Source organism: Plectropomus leopardus, chromosome 17, assembly GCF_026936395.1.
Source record: "Plectropomus leopardus strain MGB_pleo_1.0 chromosome 17, ASM2693639v1, whole genome shotgun sequence".
NCBI classification, from domain to species: domain Eukaryota; kingdom Metazoa; phylum Chordata; class Actinopteri; order Perciformes; family Serranidae; genus Plectropomus; species Plectropomus leopardus.
The window spans coordinates 11,469,623-11,489,005 of NC_142192.1; the positions used below are offsets into that span (position 1 = coordinate 11,469,623).

The window sequence follows — 19,383 nt, forward strand, 5'->3', positions numbered from 1 at the left end:
AGGCTCTCTCCCATGCTCACTGAAGCTTTAGCTTGCTGATCAGCCAAACCAAGTTTAACCAAAGAAGGAAGTGCTTGACGGTGAAGCCTCTCGCTCTGCTGCTATACTCTTTGATTGCTCACACAAACTTTCTCGCTCTGTCTTCACTCCGTCTGTGCACGCAACTCTGCGATGTTCTCCTAGTGCTCCTCTGTCACAAATGACATGGATTGGACATTATGAACTATTCTTGATCAAATGAACAGGCAGGACTATGGGCAAATTCCAGTCCAAACTTGGTGAGATATTGAATTATATGGTTTAATAGATTTTTTTTCTGTAAGATCGGGTTTGACTTGTATTATCTTCTCTTTTGGACAGCTTCGAAACGTAGACAGAGTCCTGAAGGTAGGACAGTGACAACAGATACAGTAAACAGTAGTTTTTTTGTTTGTTTGTTTGTTTGTGGGGTTTTTTTTTTACATGTTTTTGTAAATGTGTTGAAATTTATTTTCATGTTCTGCAGGTGGTAGTTTGGCTTCTAGTGTACTGACCTGTCAGAGGGAGCTGGAAAGCATCCACAAAACCAAACTGACCGAGGTAGAAAATTAATTTATATTATGTTGTGCTTGTTTTGTTCATATCACGTGGTAATATGCTTTATTTAAATCTAATAATAGGCTACACACAAACTCTATGTGCACCCACATCAGATATTACACAACCAGAGATCCTGTGATGCTTATTATGCTTCCCCTTGAAACTGTAATGGTCTGTTGTTGATGGCTCACCAGATAAGATTTAGATGGAAACTACATAATACTGAACATATGATAGTAGCCAAAAGTCTGAGATTTTATTGATAGTCTGGTTGATAATGTAATTAACATCAACATCCTGCGCTTCATGCAGACGCCTTTTGCAATCATTTTAACCTCTGAAACGTGAGAATATTGGTTTGGCTTCTTTCAAAAACACTGAAAAAACAGAATGAGCAACTTGGCAAGAAATGTCCTGCAAACTGCAAAAAAAAAAAAAAACTTAGTAAAAGGTGACAAAGAAAAAATCTGAAAATTAGCTGAAAAAATGTTGAGAGAAAAATGTCCAGACAACAGCTATATTTATAATTATTATGATTACATGTTTAAAATATGTTAACAAAAAATAAATAAATTAGCACTTCCTTGATTTTTTTCCCTTTCTTTTTTGTTTATTTGTGTTTGGGTTTTTTCAATAATTTTTTTCAGTCACTAATTCTTGCCATTTTTTGAATCGCTCCTTACCCTCCCATGTTTTTTGGAATAAATCAAGCCAATGTGCTCTGGTTTTAAAGGGTTAATTTAAACTATACTAAACATCACATGGGGATTTGGGGAACACTTTTCTTAACCGAATCAAGCGTCTAAAAGTAGAGAGTGTGATATAAATCCCCTTAAGGCAAATTTGTGATTTGCTAAGATCATATTAATAAAATGACAAACAACACAAAAGTATTTCAGGAGCGATATCTTCTCCAAAATGCACAAGAGTTGCATATTAAGCCTTTAAAAGTCTGTTCCCATACTAAAGGAAAAAAGCAATAAAAACACTGGCATTCCCAGCCTCCCAATACTGGTTTATTGCAGTGCCAACAGCCTAATCTCAGTTAAGCCAGTTTTGGGATAAACAGTATTTGCTCACATCATATCCAGGAGACATAAAAGGTGTTTGGAGGTAGTCGTATATTTATTCTTCCGCCCTTTCCCTCCTCCATCTCTATAAAGAGACTTCCAAGTCTGTGAAGTTCAACACAGCCGCCCCCTCCAAAACAGCAAGGTCTTTATACCCGACTGAAAAAAAATACGTCTCCACATCTGGTACTGCTTTCCTTCTCCAGTCAGACAGACTGTGAGAGGGGGGAGAGGAAAAAGATGTGGGGAGGGTGTTTGATTGCGTAAATGGCATCACATGTTAGCCTTAATGAAGCAGTCACGTTTGGATACTGAGAGGAAAAATTGCCCTCTTCATTATGTTTTTATTTAGGGGAGGCTGTAAAAGCTGTTCGCTCCTATTAACTATAAACACGTTGATTTCTTCAGTGTCACCAGATTTTTAGGGCGAATCACAAATGTTTCACGTGCTTCCAAACATCACAGGGTTCCTCGTTGGAACAGTAATTTCTTTAAACATGAGATGTAATAAACCAGCAAGCAGCTTTTTTCACTTTTCTTCAGCTTATTTGATCTTTTAATTAAACTGCTGAAGTCATGAGATTTGTGAGAGTCAACACCAGTTTTAAGGTTAATTAAGTGTTGAATGAAAGTTCTGGAAAGTTGTACAGTTTGGAAAAAGATGTCCACTCTGCCAAGTTGTTTTAAAAGCTGTGCTGGTGGTTTCTGTGCTTGTTAATGGCAGACAGCTTCTTGTGATTAGATTTTCCAGTCTAATATATTTTGACAGTTTGTGACAACACCATTGTTAACTGCGAGCGGCAAATATGTTTCATTGTGTGAGACAAGTATTGTTTCTTCAGTTTTTAGTCTTACAAGCAGATGGTTTACTGAACTGGTCTAGCAAACACTGGCTCAGGGGCCCTATATTTGCAAAATGTCATTCAAATTGGCACGTAATGATCAAAAAGAGACTCAAAATGACCACAAAGAGACACAAAAAGACAACAAAGAAATGCAAAGTAACTTTACAAAGACATAAACTAACTACAAAAGGGGCAAAACAACCACAAAGGGACAAAAACAGACACAAAATTACGTCAAAGAGACACATGACAGATTACGAAGAAATACAAAGCTAATACAAGGAGACATCAAATTATAACACAAATCACAAAAAGATGCATAATGACGTGTGTATGTTTCTTACTCTGTGTAGGAGAGGTGAAGGGATGTTTTTCATATCTGCACCAAGGGGCCCATAATTTCAAAATAACTATATATTTTCATATATATTTATACATTATTTCATAATAAAATGGACTTTCTTTTGCATGTTGCACATATGAAGTATTGTTCATGGCTTTCCATTTGGCGAGTTTTCTGCAGTGTTTCTCATAATTAAAAAAAAGGACACCTCAAAAACAATTGCTAACATAAATATAAGGGGTGTAAAGATCCATCAATCTTAGTCTTTGTATCGATTTAATGATTAACAATCCAATTAAAATGCGCCTCTGTTTTTGAAATCTCCATGGCATGTCACCATTTCAGTCCAAGAACCCCTGCTGTAAAAACATCCATGCAATGCTAACAGCCTAATTCTAGGCAGCTAATGGAAAGCAACCAAAAGAAAGAATATGAGGATATTTATTGATATTGTCCCGTATAGATCTCAGGTTTCTGAATCAAATTGAATCGTATCGTGGCAAAGTTTTTGATATCGGTCAATTAATGTTGTTGTCCAAAGGATGTATAGAATGTATCGTGATAAAAATTGTGATTTAGACCCTAACACATAAACAACTTAATGATGGTACAGATCTGGTACAGATTTTTTATTTGATGAATTCTTGAAGATAACTAGTAAAACATAAAATGTGTTCCTCCAGCTGTCAGAGCAAAAAAATTAAGGACACACAGACCCATGAACTGAATATTTGCATATTTACCCATCAAATAGCAGTGACTAAGGCTCAGGTGTCGACAGTATCACTTTCTGCACACACACTTGTTTGCTTTGCTATGATCTGTGGATTAATTGTGTGTCTTTATGTGTGTGTGCATGGGATGTGACTCACAGTGTAAATGTTCACATACACTCTGTAAATATTATAACAACGAAGAACAAACATTACAAGCAGGGTTTTAATCTATTTCACACGTCCAACTCATATTGTCTGTTGCACAGGAGTGGTTACTCTGACTTCTGCTATTCCGCTTGTTATTTTGATTGCACTGGAGTCCACCCTTCAGTCCAGTTCATAACATTTAAACTGGTGTTTGTCTGTCTCGAGTGTACACACAATAATTTAAAGCTTTAAAACCTTAGCAAATTGGCTTGATAACTTTCAAAAACATGAAGAGAGCGCAATGAGCTACGAAAGAAGAAATGACCCAAAAACTAGCAAGAAATTAATAAAATGTAAGAGAAAATTACATAAAAATTAGCTTTTAAAAAAGAAATTAAAAATAAATAAAAAGGAAATGAGCTGGAAAAGATCAAAAATTACAAAACATAATTGTAAATATTTAAGTATAATAATTATATAGTTTCCCCTAGCTTTTTTCTTTTTCCCCTAGACATTTTTCCTAGTATAAAAAAAATCTATATCTACTATGGAACATATCTCACCAAGTTGCTAATTTCCCATTTCCCCCATGTTTTTGAAAGAAATTGCATTTTCTCACGGTCAAAAGCTTTAAGTACTTGTGGAAGGCGTCTGAAAGCAGCACAAGGAAAGTGTTGTTGCTCCAGGTTTCAAAGGGTTGAGTGTTATTATTTTGTGATTATTCAGGGATGAAATCAACCCTTGACACCCATATTGTTCAGTCACATCACTTGTTATTAGAAATACCCCGCAGACTTTATTGTTTTATTGTTGTCTGATAATATTACACATATATATATATATTATTACCCTGAGCTTCTGACTGTCTCATTCATATCGTTTTTAATGACACTTTAAAAATGACATACCTTTTTGTATTACATGTGTAGACAAAAACTGGGTTTCTGCACATAAAAACAAAGTCCCTGCAGCTTGTAGGCATTTATATGAGAGTTCGAGAGTTCGTACAGAATTCAGCGCAGCGTCATCTCTCTGTGTTGGATCCCCTACAGTTAAGCTTCCTCTCCAGGTATCAAGTTATCAGAAAGCCTGTTAGACATTCTTGCTGAGACAAAGGCAGCTACTGTTCCTGCCAACACTTGAAACTTTGTGATATTGGGATGGATGCATGGATGGGTGACTTATAATGAGGGAGTACAGCAGATTACAGGATTCTACCACCTTTCTGCTACCTGCACCATCTCTTCCACTTCCCACCCTCTTTCTCTTGAAATCGAACCATCAAAGCTTCACAGCAGGCAGAGCGTGGCGGGCGGAGAGAGGAGGGTGTGGGGAGATATAGCTGTGTTGTGCATGTGGGTGTGTTTGTTCGCTCATCTTATCTCTCCTTTTGTTGCTCATCTGCATCTGCTGGAGCATCAGTGTGACATGAGTGATGGATCATCGTGTGGAGAGATAAGAGAAGTCTGCTGGTGCCTTCAGTTTTCTTTTGCTCTGGAGCATAGATGATCAGATGTCTTTTTTTTAATCACAGTCACAGATATGAATGTTAAAGGGACAGTTCACCCCCAAATACATTTTTTTCTCTTACCTGTAGTTCTGTTTATGAGTCTAGATTGTTTTGGTGTGAGTTGCCGAGATATCTATCGTAGAGATGTGTAACTTCTCTCCAACTCGGCTTGTGGTGCTCAAAGCGCCAAAAAAATACATTTGAAAAACTTAACAGAAATGTAATTTTCCAGAAACCATGATCTGTTCACTTGAGATAATGCACAGACCTTGTTGTGAGCAGTTTAATGTAGGAACTATTAACGCATTAATACAGTATTTAGCCTATATTTCATGCTGTCACAAGTACAAGTTTCTCTGCCATGAGAAGTTCCCTCTGCGCATAAAATACAAAGAAAATAGTGGTTGGACTTATGTCATGTTTCTAGGTTCAAAAAGGATTAAATGCAGAACACAAGCAAGCTTTATTGATTAGAAAACAAAGTAGAAAAAAGGATCTGGCTGGAAAGAAATAAAGCACAAGCAGAGCAGAAAGGTAACAAGGGACAGGGGACAGCAGGGTTAATGAGGGACAAGTGAAACAAATCAGGGAGAAGCAGACACTGATTAAGGCAGTTAGGAAAACCAGACATGAAAGAAGATGTGTAAACCTACAGAATAAAACAGGTTAAACATGAATAAATAACACAAAACAAGAAAATGAAACAAACAAAACCCAGCAAATTTCTTAAAATAACCTACAAAACAAATATATATTGTCTCTTGTAAATCTGGCTTTAGGATTTGACATTTAATGGTCATATGAAACTCCAGGCACACGTCAGTTACATGTGACGGGGAAGAAAAGGTCAAGATGTCAACAGTTTAAAGAGGGGAGCCAGCTAGGAAATGTTTGAACCGCCTTGTTTAGCTCCATCACAGCCTCCCATTTACATTTTCTTTTAACCCTTTGAGACCTGGGCAATTTTGCTTGGTTTCTTTCAAAAACATGGGAAGAAGGCAATGAGAAATGAAAGAAGAAATTACCGGAAAAATAGCAAGAAATCAGTAAAAAAAAAATTTTAAAAAAAGTATAATAAAATTAACTGAAAATTAGTTTTTAAAACACAATAAGGAAAAAGAAAGAAGACTTAATAATTCTGTAACATATTTTTAAATATGTAATAATAATTATTATAAATATAATAATTTTGCTATTTTTGCTATTACGTTTTTTAAGTCACAAACCCCACAGATGTTCAAGGATTGTTCAGCGTTGCTTACATCTGGAGCTCAACCCCTGCACTCATGGGACATGGAAAATACTTAATTGCTTCCTCTCTTTTTTCCCTCTTTCTCTCTTACAAGTCTGCTCTCTGATGAGTCACTCTGTCTTTTTTTTATAGAACTTGTACGTAGAATTGAGAGGAAGCAAGTCTGACCGTAACTGCAACCTTCAAGGTGAGTAGAGAAGGACACCATTGCTGTGTGACTTGCACACGCCTCGTATTGACATTGCTCACTACCTATATATTATAAAAGATTATTGTGCATCATCAGAGAGTTTTGATTCATGAGCTTTAATAGTTTAGCCCCCTTCTTTACCTGGTGAGAAGGAACAAGAGAAATTTAACACATCTGTTGTGTTTTTGTGTGGGAAATCTTTGACCTTAGGATGTACAGCTTTCAGTTTCCTCTCTGCTGCTAAACATTTACTGAAAACAGAACTCATAAGAATACATTAATTACGAAGGCACAGTTTGTTAACACAAAATTAAAGTCACTCTCTGTCAGTCAACCTGATAACGCTCTGCAGCGGTGAAAGAAGTATTCAGACCCTTTACTTAAGTAAAAGTACTAATACCACCCAGTGAAAATAACGTGTCTACATTGAAAATTGTACTGCAAAAAGCTGCAAAAAGCTAATAAACAGTACTTAAAATATTGAAAGTAAAAGTACACAATGCAGAAAATTCTTCCAGAAAAGAACATTCCAAAATAATAAAAAAAAAACACCCCAAGCTTCAAAATTAAAAAGAAAATATAAAAACACATGCCAAAAAATCTAAATTATTTTTTTTTAAAAAACAGAAAAAATAACCAAAACTCAAAATTATAAACAAATTAAGAATAACACCCCCCAAAACTCAAAAAAAAAAAATTAAAAAAGAAAAATACTGTTTTATATGCAAAAATCTTAATTTGTAAAATAACTTAAGCTTTCAGATACATTAAGTGACGTAAAAAGTACAATGTCGCCCTCTGAAATGTAGTAAAAGTGTGAGAGTAATAGTATAAAGCAGCATGAAAATAAAATACTCAAGTAAAGTACAAGTACCTCTCATTAATATTTAAATACAAAACTTGAGTAAATGTACTTGTTACATTCCACTACTGACACTCGGTGTGTTGTTTAGTGGTCCTGCCACCAAAGACGACACCTAATGGAGGTAACAGCGTGCACTTTCGGGTCCATAAACAGACAAAGAAGAGGAGCAGCCATGCTGGTGTGAGTTTGTAACTCTGTATTTCTGCAACATTTGCAAATCATTTTTGAACTTTCCAAACAACTTGAAGTACCAGATGGGAGGGATTGTAGTGTGTCTGGATAATTACAGCAGTGATTACCGTGAGATGTGTTCTGATATGGCCGTCTTTGCAAAGTCACGCAGCTGATACTAATCAGCAACGTATTTTAATCACACATTGAGGTTTTACCAATTCTGAAGGCCCCATGAGCCAACTCACACACCATGTAAATTACTGTAAACTTTAATTCTACCTAATAAACTACAGAACTCCAGTTAAATGTTTACTGTTTTCCTGACAGTATGTGCACACACGGGTCACAGAGTGTAACATGTTGCCTGATGAGGACACTCAGCAGGAGTGGGTCTTCACCCTGTATAACTTTGACAACAGTGGGAAGGTCACCAAAGAGGTAGGTTTCTTTCATGCATATTATTTGAACTAAAATGCTGTGCTAAGCAGCTTTCTTGGTACATGGTGTGTGTATGTGTGTGTGTGTGTGTGTGTGTGTGTGTGTGTGTGTGTGTGTGTGTGTGTGTGGGTGTGTGTGTGTGTGTGTGTGTGTGTGTGTGTATTCTGCAGGACATGTCCAGTCTGATACACTCCATGTATGAGGTTCTTGAAGCATCAGTCAAGCAGCCTCACAATGACACCACACCCCTGAAGATAAAGCTAGTCATAACTCCATCAGCTGACCCAGAAAATATCTCACAAATAGGTAAAAATGACTATTTATCATGAGCCTAAACATTGAGGACAACACCAAACCACAGTCACTGCTGTGATGATAATGTCCTTGTCTTATTAAAAACAGCAGCAGAGAAGGATCAGAGTGCATCTCAGCAGGCGGGACCATCAATACGAAGGCTTTATAGTGAGGATGAAAACATAGAGCGCAGAAACCACTACCTGGATCTAGCTGGCATTGAAAACTATACCTCCAAGTTCGACAATACAGGTATCATTTCAGCATATCGGTACACAAATACTTAATTTCATGAACTTTTACATTTTTGACTTTGGAAATTTCAAGTTGCTTTTCTTCTTTTTTGCCACCAGAATCTCCCTCTCAGGAGCCCGGTCAGGATGCTCACTCTGCTCTGAAGCAGCACCATGTGGTGATCAGAGAGAACTGCATATCTCCCAGAACTCCCAGAGGACTCTCTGTCCCTCAAAAGAGCAAGGCTGTGTCACTGGATAAAGACAGGAACGGAGGAGAGGGAAAGTCCTGCAGGTTACATGGTCATCACCCTGTGTCATGGTGTCATCCCTCCCAGTCTCAGCCAGCAGCACACAGCGTCCTCCTGCAGCGCACTCACAGCAAGAGGCTTCGCTCCAGGGTACAAGACACCGCCTCACACCTTAGACCCACACTGGGAGGAGATAGGGACATATTTCCAAACCTTCTGCCCTCCTCTCCAGCCCAGAGACATGATCACCACCATCACCATGAGCATCATCATCATCATCACCATCACTACCACCCTTCATAAAAGCATTTTGAACACATGTGAGACTGGTGAGAAGAGCTGGTGTAGACAGGTGACTTGAAATGTGGTCGTTTTGGAGGTTAAACTCAGCAGGTCTTTGAATCATCTTGTGATTTTAATAGTGTGGTGGAATCAGGCTAAAGCACTGTTATCTAATGTAATCGAACCCTTAAAGATGACCTCAACTAACCCAGAAAGGCCAGTACAATGTTTACTGAATGCTGTTTTTATAGCCGTTCGGATTGACAGGTTCCTCTCAGGTAGATTCCCACTTGCTTTAAAATTATTTAAAAGAGATACATATTGATACGAGATTGAAGAGATACATATAGTGTGAATACAGTCAAATAATGTAGATATGAATATATAGAATGTTTTTACTGAAAAGCTATTATTTTTGACATAGTTAGTATTTGCTCCCTGGCCAACTATGTGTATTAAAGGTCCAGTGTGTGATTGCAGATTGCAACCAGCTAAAACTTCTCCTGGTAAGAATTCATTCAGTGCACATTGTTTAGGAGGGTTTTACTAGGAGTCAAATTATCTGCAGAGGTCTCTTCCTTTCCAAACAAACGCATCTGGTGATTTAAATCGGTAAAAATGTTGGGGAAAGTAAGAAAGCCGTTCCACATTTTAAAAAATCATTACATTTTTTAATTTTTTCTTTTTTCAACCCTATAAGGAGACAATGACCTACTCTCAATGTAGATATAAACAGCTCAATTCAACATGACAAAAATCCTTATTTTCAGGTGATTATAAACTAAATAAAACATGCGTATTGTATTATTTATATATTCCATTTCTGCCAATATATCCACCCTAATCCCACACACTGGACCTTTAATGACAATGAATAATTTCTCAGTTACTATTTTGAGAGAGATCATCTGGGATTGGGCAAACAAAATTTTCTGTGATGAAAAACTTTAACATTAAAACTATAAAATGTTAAAACAACAACTGTTTGCAATTTAATTTGCATGTCTTTCACACTGACAGTTAATATCAGGTTGTTTTAGATGTTTTGCATCTACACCAATGTTCATATCAGGAGAAATCAATAGTGGAAAAGCCCTTTAATGAGGCAGAAAAAGTAAAAACATACAAACAAAAAAAAGCACCTTATCATAAGCTGCCCTCTCAAATGCATCAAACTTTACAAACTGATGTTGTGTCTGTATTACAGATCTGTTTGTTCCTGTTTTCTGTTCTATTTCTGCTCTCACAACATTGTTTTCTTGGGTCTTGGCAGCTCGTTTGAGTAGCGTAGGCCTCACAAAGAGGTGTTATGAATAGTTTTCCAGCGGCATTTAGATGTCATTTCTACTTATCTCTCTCTGGCAAAAGTTGCAAATAGACACTGCCCCGACGAAGGACGTGAGACAGCTGTTTCTATTAATAACCTCCAGCCTAGTGTTACCTACCATGAGACCCCTATGCCTCACCACAGCAAGTGTGGTCCTGGACAAATACACAACACGCAGACAGACAGCAACAGAGGAAATCAACAAAGCAGCAACAACAGAGGAGGCCAAACACTGACACGCAGAGCTGTTCGACTGCAGCTCCTATCAACAACTCACAGACCTGCTGGTAGAAAAACAAAAACAGAAATATGAAGTCACTGCGATTCCTGGCTGCAGAGGGCTTCATTCACAGTGGCCCGAATGCTCTGGAGAACCTCAACTGCTTGTCTTTTAATCTTTACCCACCTCTCTTTAAGGCCTGCTACCTGCATGAGCAGGCTGACGTGCTGCATGCTTTGGTCAAGGCATGGCCTCTTCCTGTGCTTGATCTGCAAAGACTCCTGGGAGTGACAGTCGACTGTCAGGTGGACCTCACCTCCCGCACCTGTCGGCTGTGTCTGCAGGCGATTCTGACTGGCTTAAAGGTATTTGGATGGTTTTGGAATGGGATGAGACTGTATACAATTTTATCATGGATCGCGATAGAAAAACATCATTGATCACTGTGATTTTCCATTATTAGAATAATTGTGAATATCAAGTCCAGCAGCACTTAAAAACACTGCTGAGCAACCAAAAATAACAGAAAATCTGCACCAACAGGCTGCATACGCACCAACTTAAAAAAAAACAAAACAGAAAAACACCATAACTGCAACTGCAAGAAGATCAGGCATTCATATGAAAAAATGGCAAGCCATTTATGGTGACTTAACAAATGTTTCTTTTGAATATTTGCTTGTTGTTATTTGTTTGGTTTTTTTTAAGTAAGCTAGAGTAATTCCAGTATGTTTTAGTGCCACTTTAAAAGTTTTATTATTATTCTGATTATTATCAGAATATTGTGAATCACAATTACTTTAGCCAGGATAACCTAGACATAAACATTTTCAAATTGTCCCATGTTTAGCATGGAGTATAATATGCCTCATTACATTTATTTCATGCTTGTGTTTTAGTTCTTGGCCTCTGTGGCCTAATTGGCTTAAAGACACCTGATTTTGACTTATTGGCTTACAAGAGAGTTCCCACAGTCATGAAATCCCAGGAAAACGTACGAAGTAAGAAAAACTGGAGGAAGAAAAAACATGAATATACATTTTGTCTATGGTTTCAAATTATGTTAACTAAAATCCCAAAACACATCTAACATGGTATTACTAATTCCAAATCTAATTCTACTCCGTTTGACCGAACATTTATGAGATATTTCCATAAAAAAAACGTCCAACAAGAAATAAGTTTTAATTATGTATTGCTATATTGCTATATAGGCCTATCCATTTTTAAACAACTTAAAAGTCATTAAAATGGAGTAAGATATTACATAAAAAGTTGTGTAAAAGTTTTCATTGATAGAAATGTGTGGGAACCTTGTTACAGTGATCATAGGTTGACTAGATAGTCACTGTGAAAGATCTGACAATGATTTTTTTCCTCGTTTTCTTTAGGATTATGTTCTGTCACCTCCGAGAACCTACGCTAAGAGCCTGCATGTGGTGGACTTGACTGCCCTGAGGGACATCGAGCACCAGGCCTGCCCCTGCCAGTCCACCTTGGGTCGTTGGGCGAGAACCCAGCTCCTGACCCAAATGTGCTATGAGACCATGGTGGCCATGCAAGCCAGCGACGTGTCCCGATTTGCCTTTGAAACATCTATTGATGTCCGTCTCAATGGCTTCGTCACAGGCCGCAATTACGAGCTGGTGGCTCAGGCCTTCCTCCTCCTCCGCTACTGTCCGCTGAAGCCTCGTTTTGTGAGTTTCCGGGCTGATTCCCTCACTCTAAAGCAGCTGTTTTATGTTCTTCGCCTGGCAGAGCCTGAGTGCATCTCAAAGCTGGAGGTGGTCCACAATGTTCCCCTGGAGGCCACACACTTGGAGGTGCTGCTGTCCAAGGTGGAATTCCCCAAATTACAGTCTTTGACCCTGCCGGCTGGGACGCTGGATGTTAGGAGGTTGGGTTCTGGTGATGAAGATGTGATGTCCATCATCGGCAACCTGCTCGCACAACTGAGCAGCCTGACTGAGCTCTGTGTTGGTTTCTCCACTCTGACTGGACACCTTCGCAGACTGCTTAGGTGAGTAAGTGGACATATGGAGGGATGAAGATGGACCACAAGGTGTCCTTGTTTGTTATGTGAATGAGATGGACGGCTCTTATGTCTGCCTCACATGCACTTTGCAGCATCAAGAGCTTTAATATAGCTCACAATAATCACCTTTAACCAGGGCCGCAGCACATTCCAGCTTTAAGGCTCTTATCAAGCGGTGAGAGGTATTTTGTTGTTAAAATTGCTGACAAGATGCCAGATTGAGGACAGACAGCTGCACCTGGCCACAGCTGCAGGTTAGCCAAAAACCTGCTGGATGGACTTCAGTCCAAATGAAAATAGAACATGAGCACAAACACTAGACCCGTCGATCACAGTCTAGTGCAAAACTGTACTTAAAAGAATTATTTATAATTTTATAAGTCCAGTCCTACACGAAAAATCCTTAATGAGGACTTAGACAAACAAAGCTATGTGTCTCATCTTTAAAAACCGTGCTCAAAAGTTGCTTAGGCACAGGAAGTAGAATTTTGATTCTATGCCCAAATCCCACTGGGTCTGACATGACATGACCTGCTGGATTTGGGCTGCGCTGTAGTTTCTCTATAATCACTGAGGTTTAATCAGGTCAGGTTTGCAAGTTCATGTCTCAAATGTCTGTTACCACACTGAAAAGACTGTAGTTGACTTAAGTGTGTTTTGAATATTTTATTTTTGTATTTTTAAATGCCTTTGCGACAGCAATAGCTGTGGCTGAGGGCATTATGCTCTTGGGTTGTGTGTCTATCTGTACATCCATCTGTCCCATTCTCATGTACATATCTTTAAGAACACCTTGCATGTGGAGGAATTCCAGTTTTTCAGTGGAAATTGGGGTTTTTAATCAAGTGCTGCCATGGTTCAGGCTCAGGGACAAACACTAACCTAAGTGGGCCTAAACTTTTGTGCCCCACCATAACTCTATTAGGAATGTCTGGTACCGCTTACCTTTCTCACGACACCAATTTATTTCTTTTTACTTATTTTCTTTACCCAGTCCTCTCAACACTCCACTGCAGTGCTTGGAGTTGGCCAATTGTGGCTTGAACCGCTTGGACATGACGTACCTGTCCAACAGCCTCCACTGTGAGTTTCTGGTCCGCCTGGACATCAGCGGACACGATATCTTTGGCTCTTTCTCCACCTGTTTCCACAAACTGCTCTGCCGATGCTCAGCAACACTGGTCAGCCTGACCCTCGAAGAGTGTGACATCAAGGATGAGCACATGGACGCCCTCACTGCCGCTCTGGCCAACTCTCAGGAGCTGGAGGAGCTCAAACTGCTGGGAAACCCTCTGACCTCTGCAGCCCTGCGGAGGTTATTCTCCACGCTGTCTGCGGATTTTCCAAAGTTAAAATACATAGAGGTTCCAGTTCCCCGCGAGTGCTACTCTGAGGATGTCACGTATCCTCTTTGTGATTCAGACCTGCTGCAGTACAACAGGGAGCTGTTTCAGGAGGTCAGAGGTCAGCTGATGGGGATCCTGGAGGGAGCTGGTAGAGGGAGTGTGGAGGTGTGCACACCAGTCATGGGGGCCTATGACCCAGACATTAATGAAACCAGCAACGAGCTGGGAGTGTCCATATTAAAATCTTTTAACAGCGTCATTGGGAATTTTATAGGCAGCATAACTGAGGTGGACAACAGGAGATCACAAGCTCAGAAGGAGAATTAATGGGTTTTTCCTGTGAAGGGGTTAAGAAAATGGACTAACAGAAAACAGTCATGAACTTAAGCAGACCTAGGGCTGGGCAATATTTTGATATCATGTTAATATCGTGATTAAGACTAGAAATCTTAGATTTTGGATATTGCAATATTGCAAGTGTTGTTTTGTCCTGGTTTTGTAGGACGCATTTGAGTAAAGTTAAGTCATTTTCCAAACTTACCAGACTGCTCTAGTTCTTTTATTATTTGTCTTTTCCCACTTTGTCATTGTATATACACAACTCATGATTGTTTAACAATAATCTCATTGCATAAAATTAAGAAAGCACCAATAGTCAGCCCTACAAAACTGTCACAATATTAATATCAAAGTCTGGGTATTTTATCAAAAAGACTGATTTTGCCTGTATTGCCCAACCCTAAGCAACCTGAATCTCCAAAAGTTATAGAAATATTTATTTGTTGAGAATTACTTTCTTTTCAAGGCCATTTTCTTAGGAAAGACTAATTTTGATAACTATTTTAGCTAGCATAGACAGCTAGAAAACTGTCATCATTGTTCTACGCATGAGTGAAGTCACAATCTGTGAAATTAGATCGAGTAAACCAGATTTGTTTGGATATAGTTTAACATCCTATTTGTGCTAGCAAGTGAAAATTTGAATTTGGCCAAAGTGCTCTTTGGGTTTACCATTACATATCTCTGGAAAAAATAGAATCGGTCCCACTGTTTTGTCATGCTATACTTAGTATTTGAACAGATAGAACTACTGTTTTCTTGTATACATGTCATTATATATTAAGGACAAAAATGGTAGTCCCATGTTAAAAAAAATATATATTCATATGGAAGACATTTAATAAAAAGATTAGCTTTTTTCTTTTCTTTTTTTTTTAATCCTGGCTTTGAATATAAATAAAAATATGATTTTTCATATGATCAAAAAAAGTTTTGATGTCAAATACTTGCCCAAAGTATGTCAGTATTAGATTTTAAGACTTTAGACCCATCAGAAGAAACAGTGGCATTTGTCCTTTTCATACGAAATTAACTCTTTTGGCACAAATGGGATATACAGGACTTCCATTCCTGATACAGCATTGTCTCAATAGAGGATGACTGTTCATTTTCTAGTGTTTCCTACAGTCTGAAGGAAAAAAGATGTGCAGTGCAGGTAGATGTAGCTGCACTCGTGGTTATGGTAGCTACTTAGAGTTTGCTAAAGATATTTTCTTACGTGAATATGTTGTATATGTTCTTGTGTCTATATTTTGGTTTAAAGTATGTATATAACTGGATTTGTGAACATAAAGAGCACTTATTTGCTACATTGGACTGATCCAAATTCAGCGAGTATAACTGCAACTGTTTGTCATAATAATATATCAAACTGCCTACAATCCATTACATAAAAAAGTGACCTTCAACATCTTTCAAAATGTACATTTTTTTAATGAGCACTGTTTTATATAGGTAAGATTTCATTTTAAATATTACACCAGGGGACAACCATTCACCAACTGAAGACTGAGGATTAACACCTCTGACCAGGAAACCATCTATTTCTTCATCCACTCCTCCCTTTCTTTCCTCTCACGAATCACCTCCTCCAGATATGGTGTTAAGTAATGGACGTCCTGAAGGGAAAAGATACAAAGACAAATATGAGGTTAACAAATAAAATCAAGACATAAATATCACAACTCAAATCGTTTTAGCTCTAATAGTTTTGCAACTTCACATTGGTAGAGGTGGAAGTTGCTGTGATCAAAGATCCTCAAAAATCTGTAATTTATTGTTCTTTTTCTGATTACCACCACTTAAAATGTTTAATTTTCACATTATGACAACAGTTTAATACTTTACACTGAGAATTCATTATTTTTTCCATCTGGCTGCAAATTTATTTAGCAGGTAAATCAGTTTGAACTAAGCGTTTGGTGTGAAATTATTTCAAGAAAATGCTACTTCAAATATCTACATGCCAACTGATAGAGGATCAATGCAGTATAATATAATGTCTGTGCATTAACCTTTATCTCCACCCTGACATAAACCTATTTGATTAGTTAAATGTACCTCATCATATTTCGTCCAATGTTCTTTAGGGAGGATCTGCTGCTTCATGGAGAGATCCAGAGCTCTCTTGATCCTGAACATCCTTTCATTGTACTGGGCCTCTGGAAGTCTCCTCAGCGCCTCTTTCACGTCTGCGTCCTCATAGATTGTGTCATCACGCATTAAACCTGTCAGAGAAAACATGCAATGCTGAGGATGCTAAATGGAAATTCAATGACACAATAGCTCATATTTATCCCAGAAAATGACATCTCGTCCTAGACTTTTCATGGGAAGTCTTAGCTTACTGTAACTTCAAACAAGTGACACTGTACAGTTTAATACTAAAAAAAAATTTTGATTAACATAGTTGGGCTTACCAATTTTGTTGAAGCCACTCATGTTGTAATACCATTTGCGCAGCCCAAGCAGGAGCCTGCCTGTTGCTACTGTGAACGTTAACAAGGAAGACACACAGACAAGATCAGTCAGACAGTAGAAACTTAAAAAAGAGCACTATATATATATATATATATACATGCACGCACACGCACACACGCGCACACACACACACACACACACACACACACACACACACATATCTCAAATGTGCGGGGACAGGAGTTTGATTCCAACAGTGATGCTTTGTTATTACTGCTTCAGTTCAAATGAATCCATGTTGAAAAGTCTCAATACTAGTTAGAAATGCTCAATACTGTTTTAGTCAGTTTTTTAATTTGTTTCAGTTCAATTTGCTATGATCTTTGCCACAGTATCAAGTGAGAGCCACACAAAAAGCTCAGGTCATCTTGTTGGACGCCCAGCATCCTCTACATTAGGGTTGCCACACTATCGGATTTTAAAGGTATGACACACATCTTAGCCATTATCATGATTTCATAGTATCACAGAATCACTGTTGCTATCTGTCAGAATGATCCTTTAAGGGATGTAAACTGAAGGGGTTTCTTTTGGCTGATCATACATTTTATTACTGTTATTAAAGCTTGTTTTTTAATGCTCATGTAAGTCTCCCTTTCAAAGTCACTAAAATGAAGGTGAGATTCTGTCCAGTTGCACTTTTTTGAAACTGTAAATAAGCCAATATATTCAGTATAACTGTCAATGTTCATACTATTGTATACCTTGAAATAGCTACAGTGCTGCACCCCAAGTTGAAAGTGTTATTTTTTTCTATTATTGAGTCAGTTTTAACATTCGCTATGATCTGCTGATTTGGTTACTCAATGTGAAAACTAAAAACCAGTTAATAGAAAGTTTCAGTGTGTGCAGTTAAGTTACTGCTATATATTAAAATAATCTTTGCCACCTGCTCAACGTCAGAACCACACTGAAAGCACAGATCACTTACTGTACTCCCAGAATCCTCTACATAGTGAATTTAATTTGCTTTCCTCAAAGCCGAGGTTTAATCTCCCGAGAGGTGACACAGATGGATATGAGAGATCTTTTCCTTTCCATCAGAATTTGGCCTTTTAATTAACTGGGATATGGCCTGTGATTAACAGTGCCACCTTTTGCTTTTTTTCGCCTACAATGATGATTATTGTGACAACAAAAGCAGTGACACTCACATGTGTATTAATCTGAATGAATTTATGTATGTCTTTTATTATTTGTTTTCCATTTTAATTATTTTTGTACTCAGTAGTAACTTTTACTTTGCAGGCCAATCTGCACAGGCTAATCTGAAGCTTTATATTAAATAATGTGCCTCTCCTGTGATTTACAACTATTTTAAAACTGAACTTTCAGATAAGAAAATTCAGTCGTTTATGACAGTCATTAGATAATCTGCCAACCTACGCCCATATAACAACATATGACACAACAGTGGCTATCATGCTAAGGAGCTAACACTGGCTAACGTGTTATAACAACGCATCAAACCACAGCTGAAAGCGAGAACAGCTGTATAGTATCATATTTAGTAACTTTTAATCAAAAAAAGAGACAGAAGAACGAGGGTCTAGATGTACTACAGACATATTTTACTGTGATTAGCGCCAGTGGCTAACTTAGCGCTAAGATACCTTTAGCACCCTTAGCTTGTGTTAGCACGGGGACACTAAAGGACACACACAAGTCAAATGCGCCAACAGACATATTCAGTCAGGCAAAATGAACACAACACAATATCATGTGTTACAGTATAACACAAGTCACGCCATATGAGTATTACCCGATCCTGAGCGTGTTAATTTGCGAATAAAAATGTATGTAAGGAGCGATGTTCGTTTACCTGGTGTCCTCGACGCCATTTTTTTACCACTGAGAACGAACGCGGTGGCTTATGGGTAAGACGCATTCAGGTCATTTGGCCATTTCGCAAAGGTCACGTGTTTACAATACACAGCCCTATAGAAGGGTTATGTGTCTGTTTACAGCAGGGATACTGAAGCTGCTTTACTTAAGGGCCACTTTTGCCAAATAGCAGGAGACCAGGGGCCAGAGGCAGCAGTCTCATACATGCTTCTAGAATTTAGGGACATTTTTAGGATTTAAAGACGTTTTAAGAACTAAAGGACATTTCTAACATTTTAGGACTTTTTGAGGATTTTAGGACATTTCTGTGATAATAGGAAATTTCTAGAACTTTTGAACATTTTTAGGATTTTAGATCATTTTTAGGATGTAAGGACACTAGGGGCTTTATTTTGATGCTGTTTTATGCACTCTGTAACTTCATATATACAAAAATAATTCCTAGTGTGAATCACTTTATTTTTACTGTGATTTACGAAATGGTTTGAGGGAGCTGCTTGGCTCCCTTATGGAGTTCAGATTTGGCTTATGAGCTGTAAGTTAAGTATCACTGGTTTACAGCTTATTTGGCGACATTTAGAGCAATAAAAATCTATAAAAT

The 19,383-nt window shown here is 38.1% G+C and overlaps 3 protein-coding genes across 3 annotated transcripts; 2 read left to right on the forward strand and 1 right to left on the reverse strand.

Annotated features, from left to right (window-relative positions):
• The first annotated feature begins 129 nt into the window (after window positions 1-129).
• LOC121958305 (protein naked cuticle homolog 2-like) lies at window positions 130-10,170 on the forward strand. Its single transcript, XM_042507200.2, has 9 exons — window positions 130-278; window positions 361-387; window positions 506-579; window positions 6,595-6,649; window positions 7,606-7,697; window positions 8,019-8,129; window positions 8,300-8,435; window positions 8,532-8,675; window positions 8,777-10,170. Exons 1-9 carry the CDS (start codon window positions 254-256, stop codon window positions 9,208-9,210), a joined length of 1,098 nt encoding a protein of 365 aa, XP_042363134.1. The 5' UTR covers window positions 130-253; the 3' UTR covers window positions 9,211-10,170.
• A 153-nt stretch (window positions 10,171-10,323) lies between these two features.
• On the forward strand, window positions 10,324-15,715 carry lrrc14b (leucine rich repeat containing 14B). The gene is made up of 3 exons (XM_042507199.2): window positions 10,324-11,101; window positions 12,128-12,756; window positions 13,766-15,715. The coding sequence occupies exons 1-3, from the start codon at window positions 10,826-10,828 to the stop codon at window positions 14,442-14,444; spliced, it is 1,584 nt and encodes a 527-aa protein (XP_042363133.2). The 5' UTR covers window positions 10,324-10,825; the 3' UTR covers window positions 14,445-15,715.
• Window positions 15,716-15,869: 154 nt separating this feature from the next.
• Window positions 15,870-18,882, reverse strand: uqcrb (ubiquinol-cytochrome c reductase binding protein). Its single transcript, XM_042506778.2, has 4 exons — window positions 18,760-18,882; window positions 16,877-16,945; window positions 16,518-16,684; window positions 15,870-16,075 (listed from the first exon to the last, which is right to left on the reverse strand). The coding sequence occupies exons 1-4, from the start codon at window positions 18,776-18,778 to the stop codon at window positions 15,998-16,000; spliced, it is 333 nt and encodes a 110-aa protein (XP_042362712.1). The 5' UTR covers window positions 18,779-18,882; the 3' UTR covers window positions 15,870-15,997.
• Between the last annotated feature and the right edge of the window lie 501 nt (window positions 18,883-19,383).

What these genes read in the sequence shown, in the direction of transcription:
- LOC121958305 (XM_042507200.2), top strand. Translation starts at nt 254, where the DNA reads ATGGGCAAATTCCAGTCCAAACTTG. An exon ending in GTGGGAAGGTCACCAAAGAG is followed by an intron (nt 8,130 to 8,299) that starts GTAGGTTTCTTT and finishes TGTATTCTGCAG; the next exon opens with GACATGTCCAGTCTGATACA. An exon ending in CTCCAAGTTCGACAATACAG is followed by an intron (nt 8,676 to 8,776) that starts GTATCATTTCAG and finishes TTTTGCCACCAG; the next exon opens with AATCTCCCTCTCAGGAGCCC.
- lrrc14b (XM_042507199.2), top strand. Translation starts at nt 10,826, where the DNA reads ATGAAGTCACTGCGATTCCTGGCTGCAGAGGGCTTCATTCACAGTGGC. An exon ending in CGATTCTGACTGGCTTAAAG is followed by an intron (nt 11,102 to 12,127) that starts GTATTTGGATGG and finishes CGTTTTCTTTAG; the next exon opens with GATTATGTTCTGTCACCTCC. An exon ending in CACCTTCGCAGACTGCTTAG is followed by an intron (nt 12,757 to 13,765) that starts GTGAGTAAGTGG and finishes TTCTTTACCCAG; the next exon opens with TCCTCTCAACACTCCACTGC.
- uqcrb (XM_042506778.2), bottom strand. An exon ending in GAGTGGCTTCAACAAAATTG is followed by an intron (nt 16,685 to 16,876) that starts GTAAGCCCAACT and finishes TTTCTCTGACAG; the next exon opens with GTTTAATGCGTGATGACACA. An exon ending in ATTGGACGAAATATGATGAG is followed by an intron (nt 16,076 to 16,517) that starts GTACATTTAACT and finishes TTTTCCCTTCAG; the next exon opens with GACGTCCATTACTTAACACC.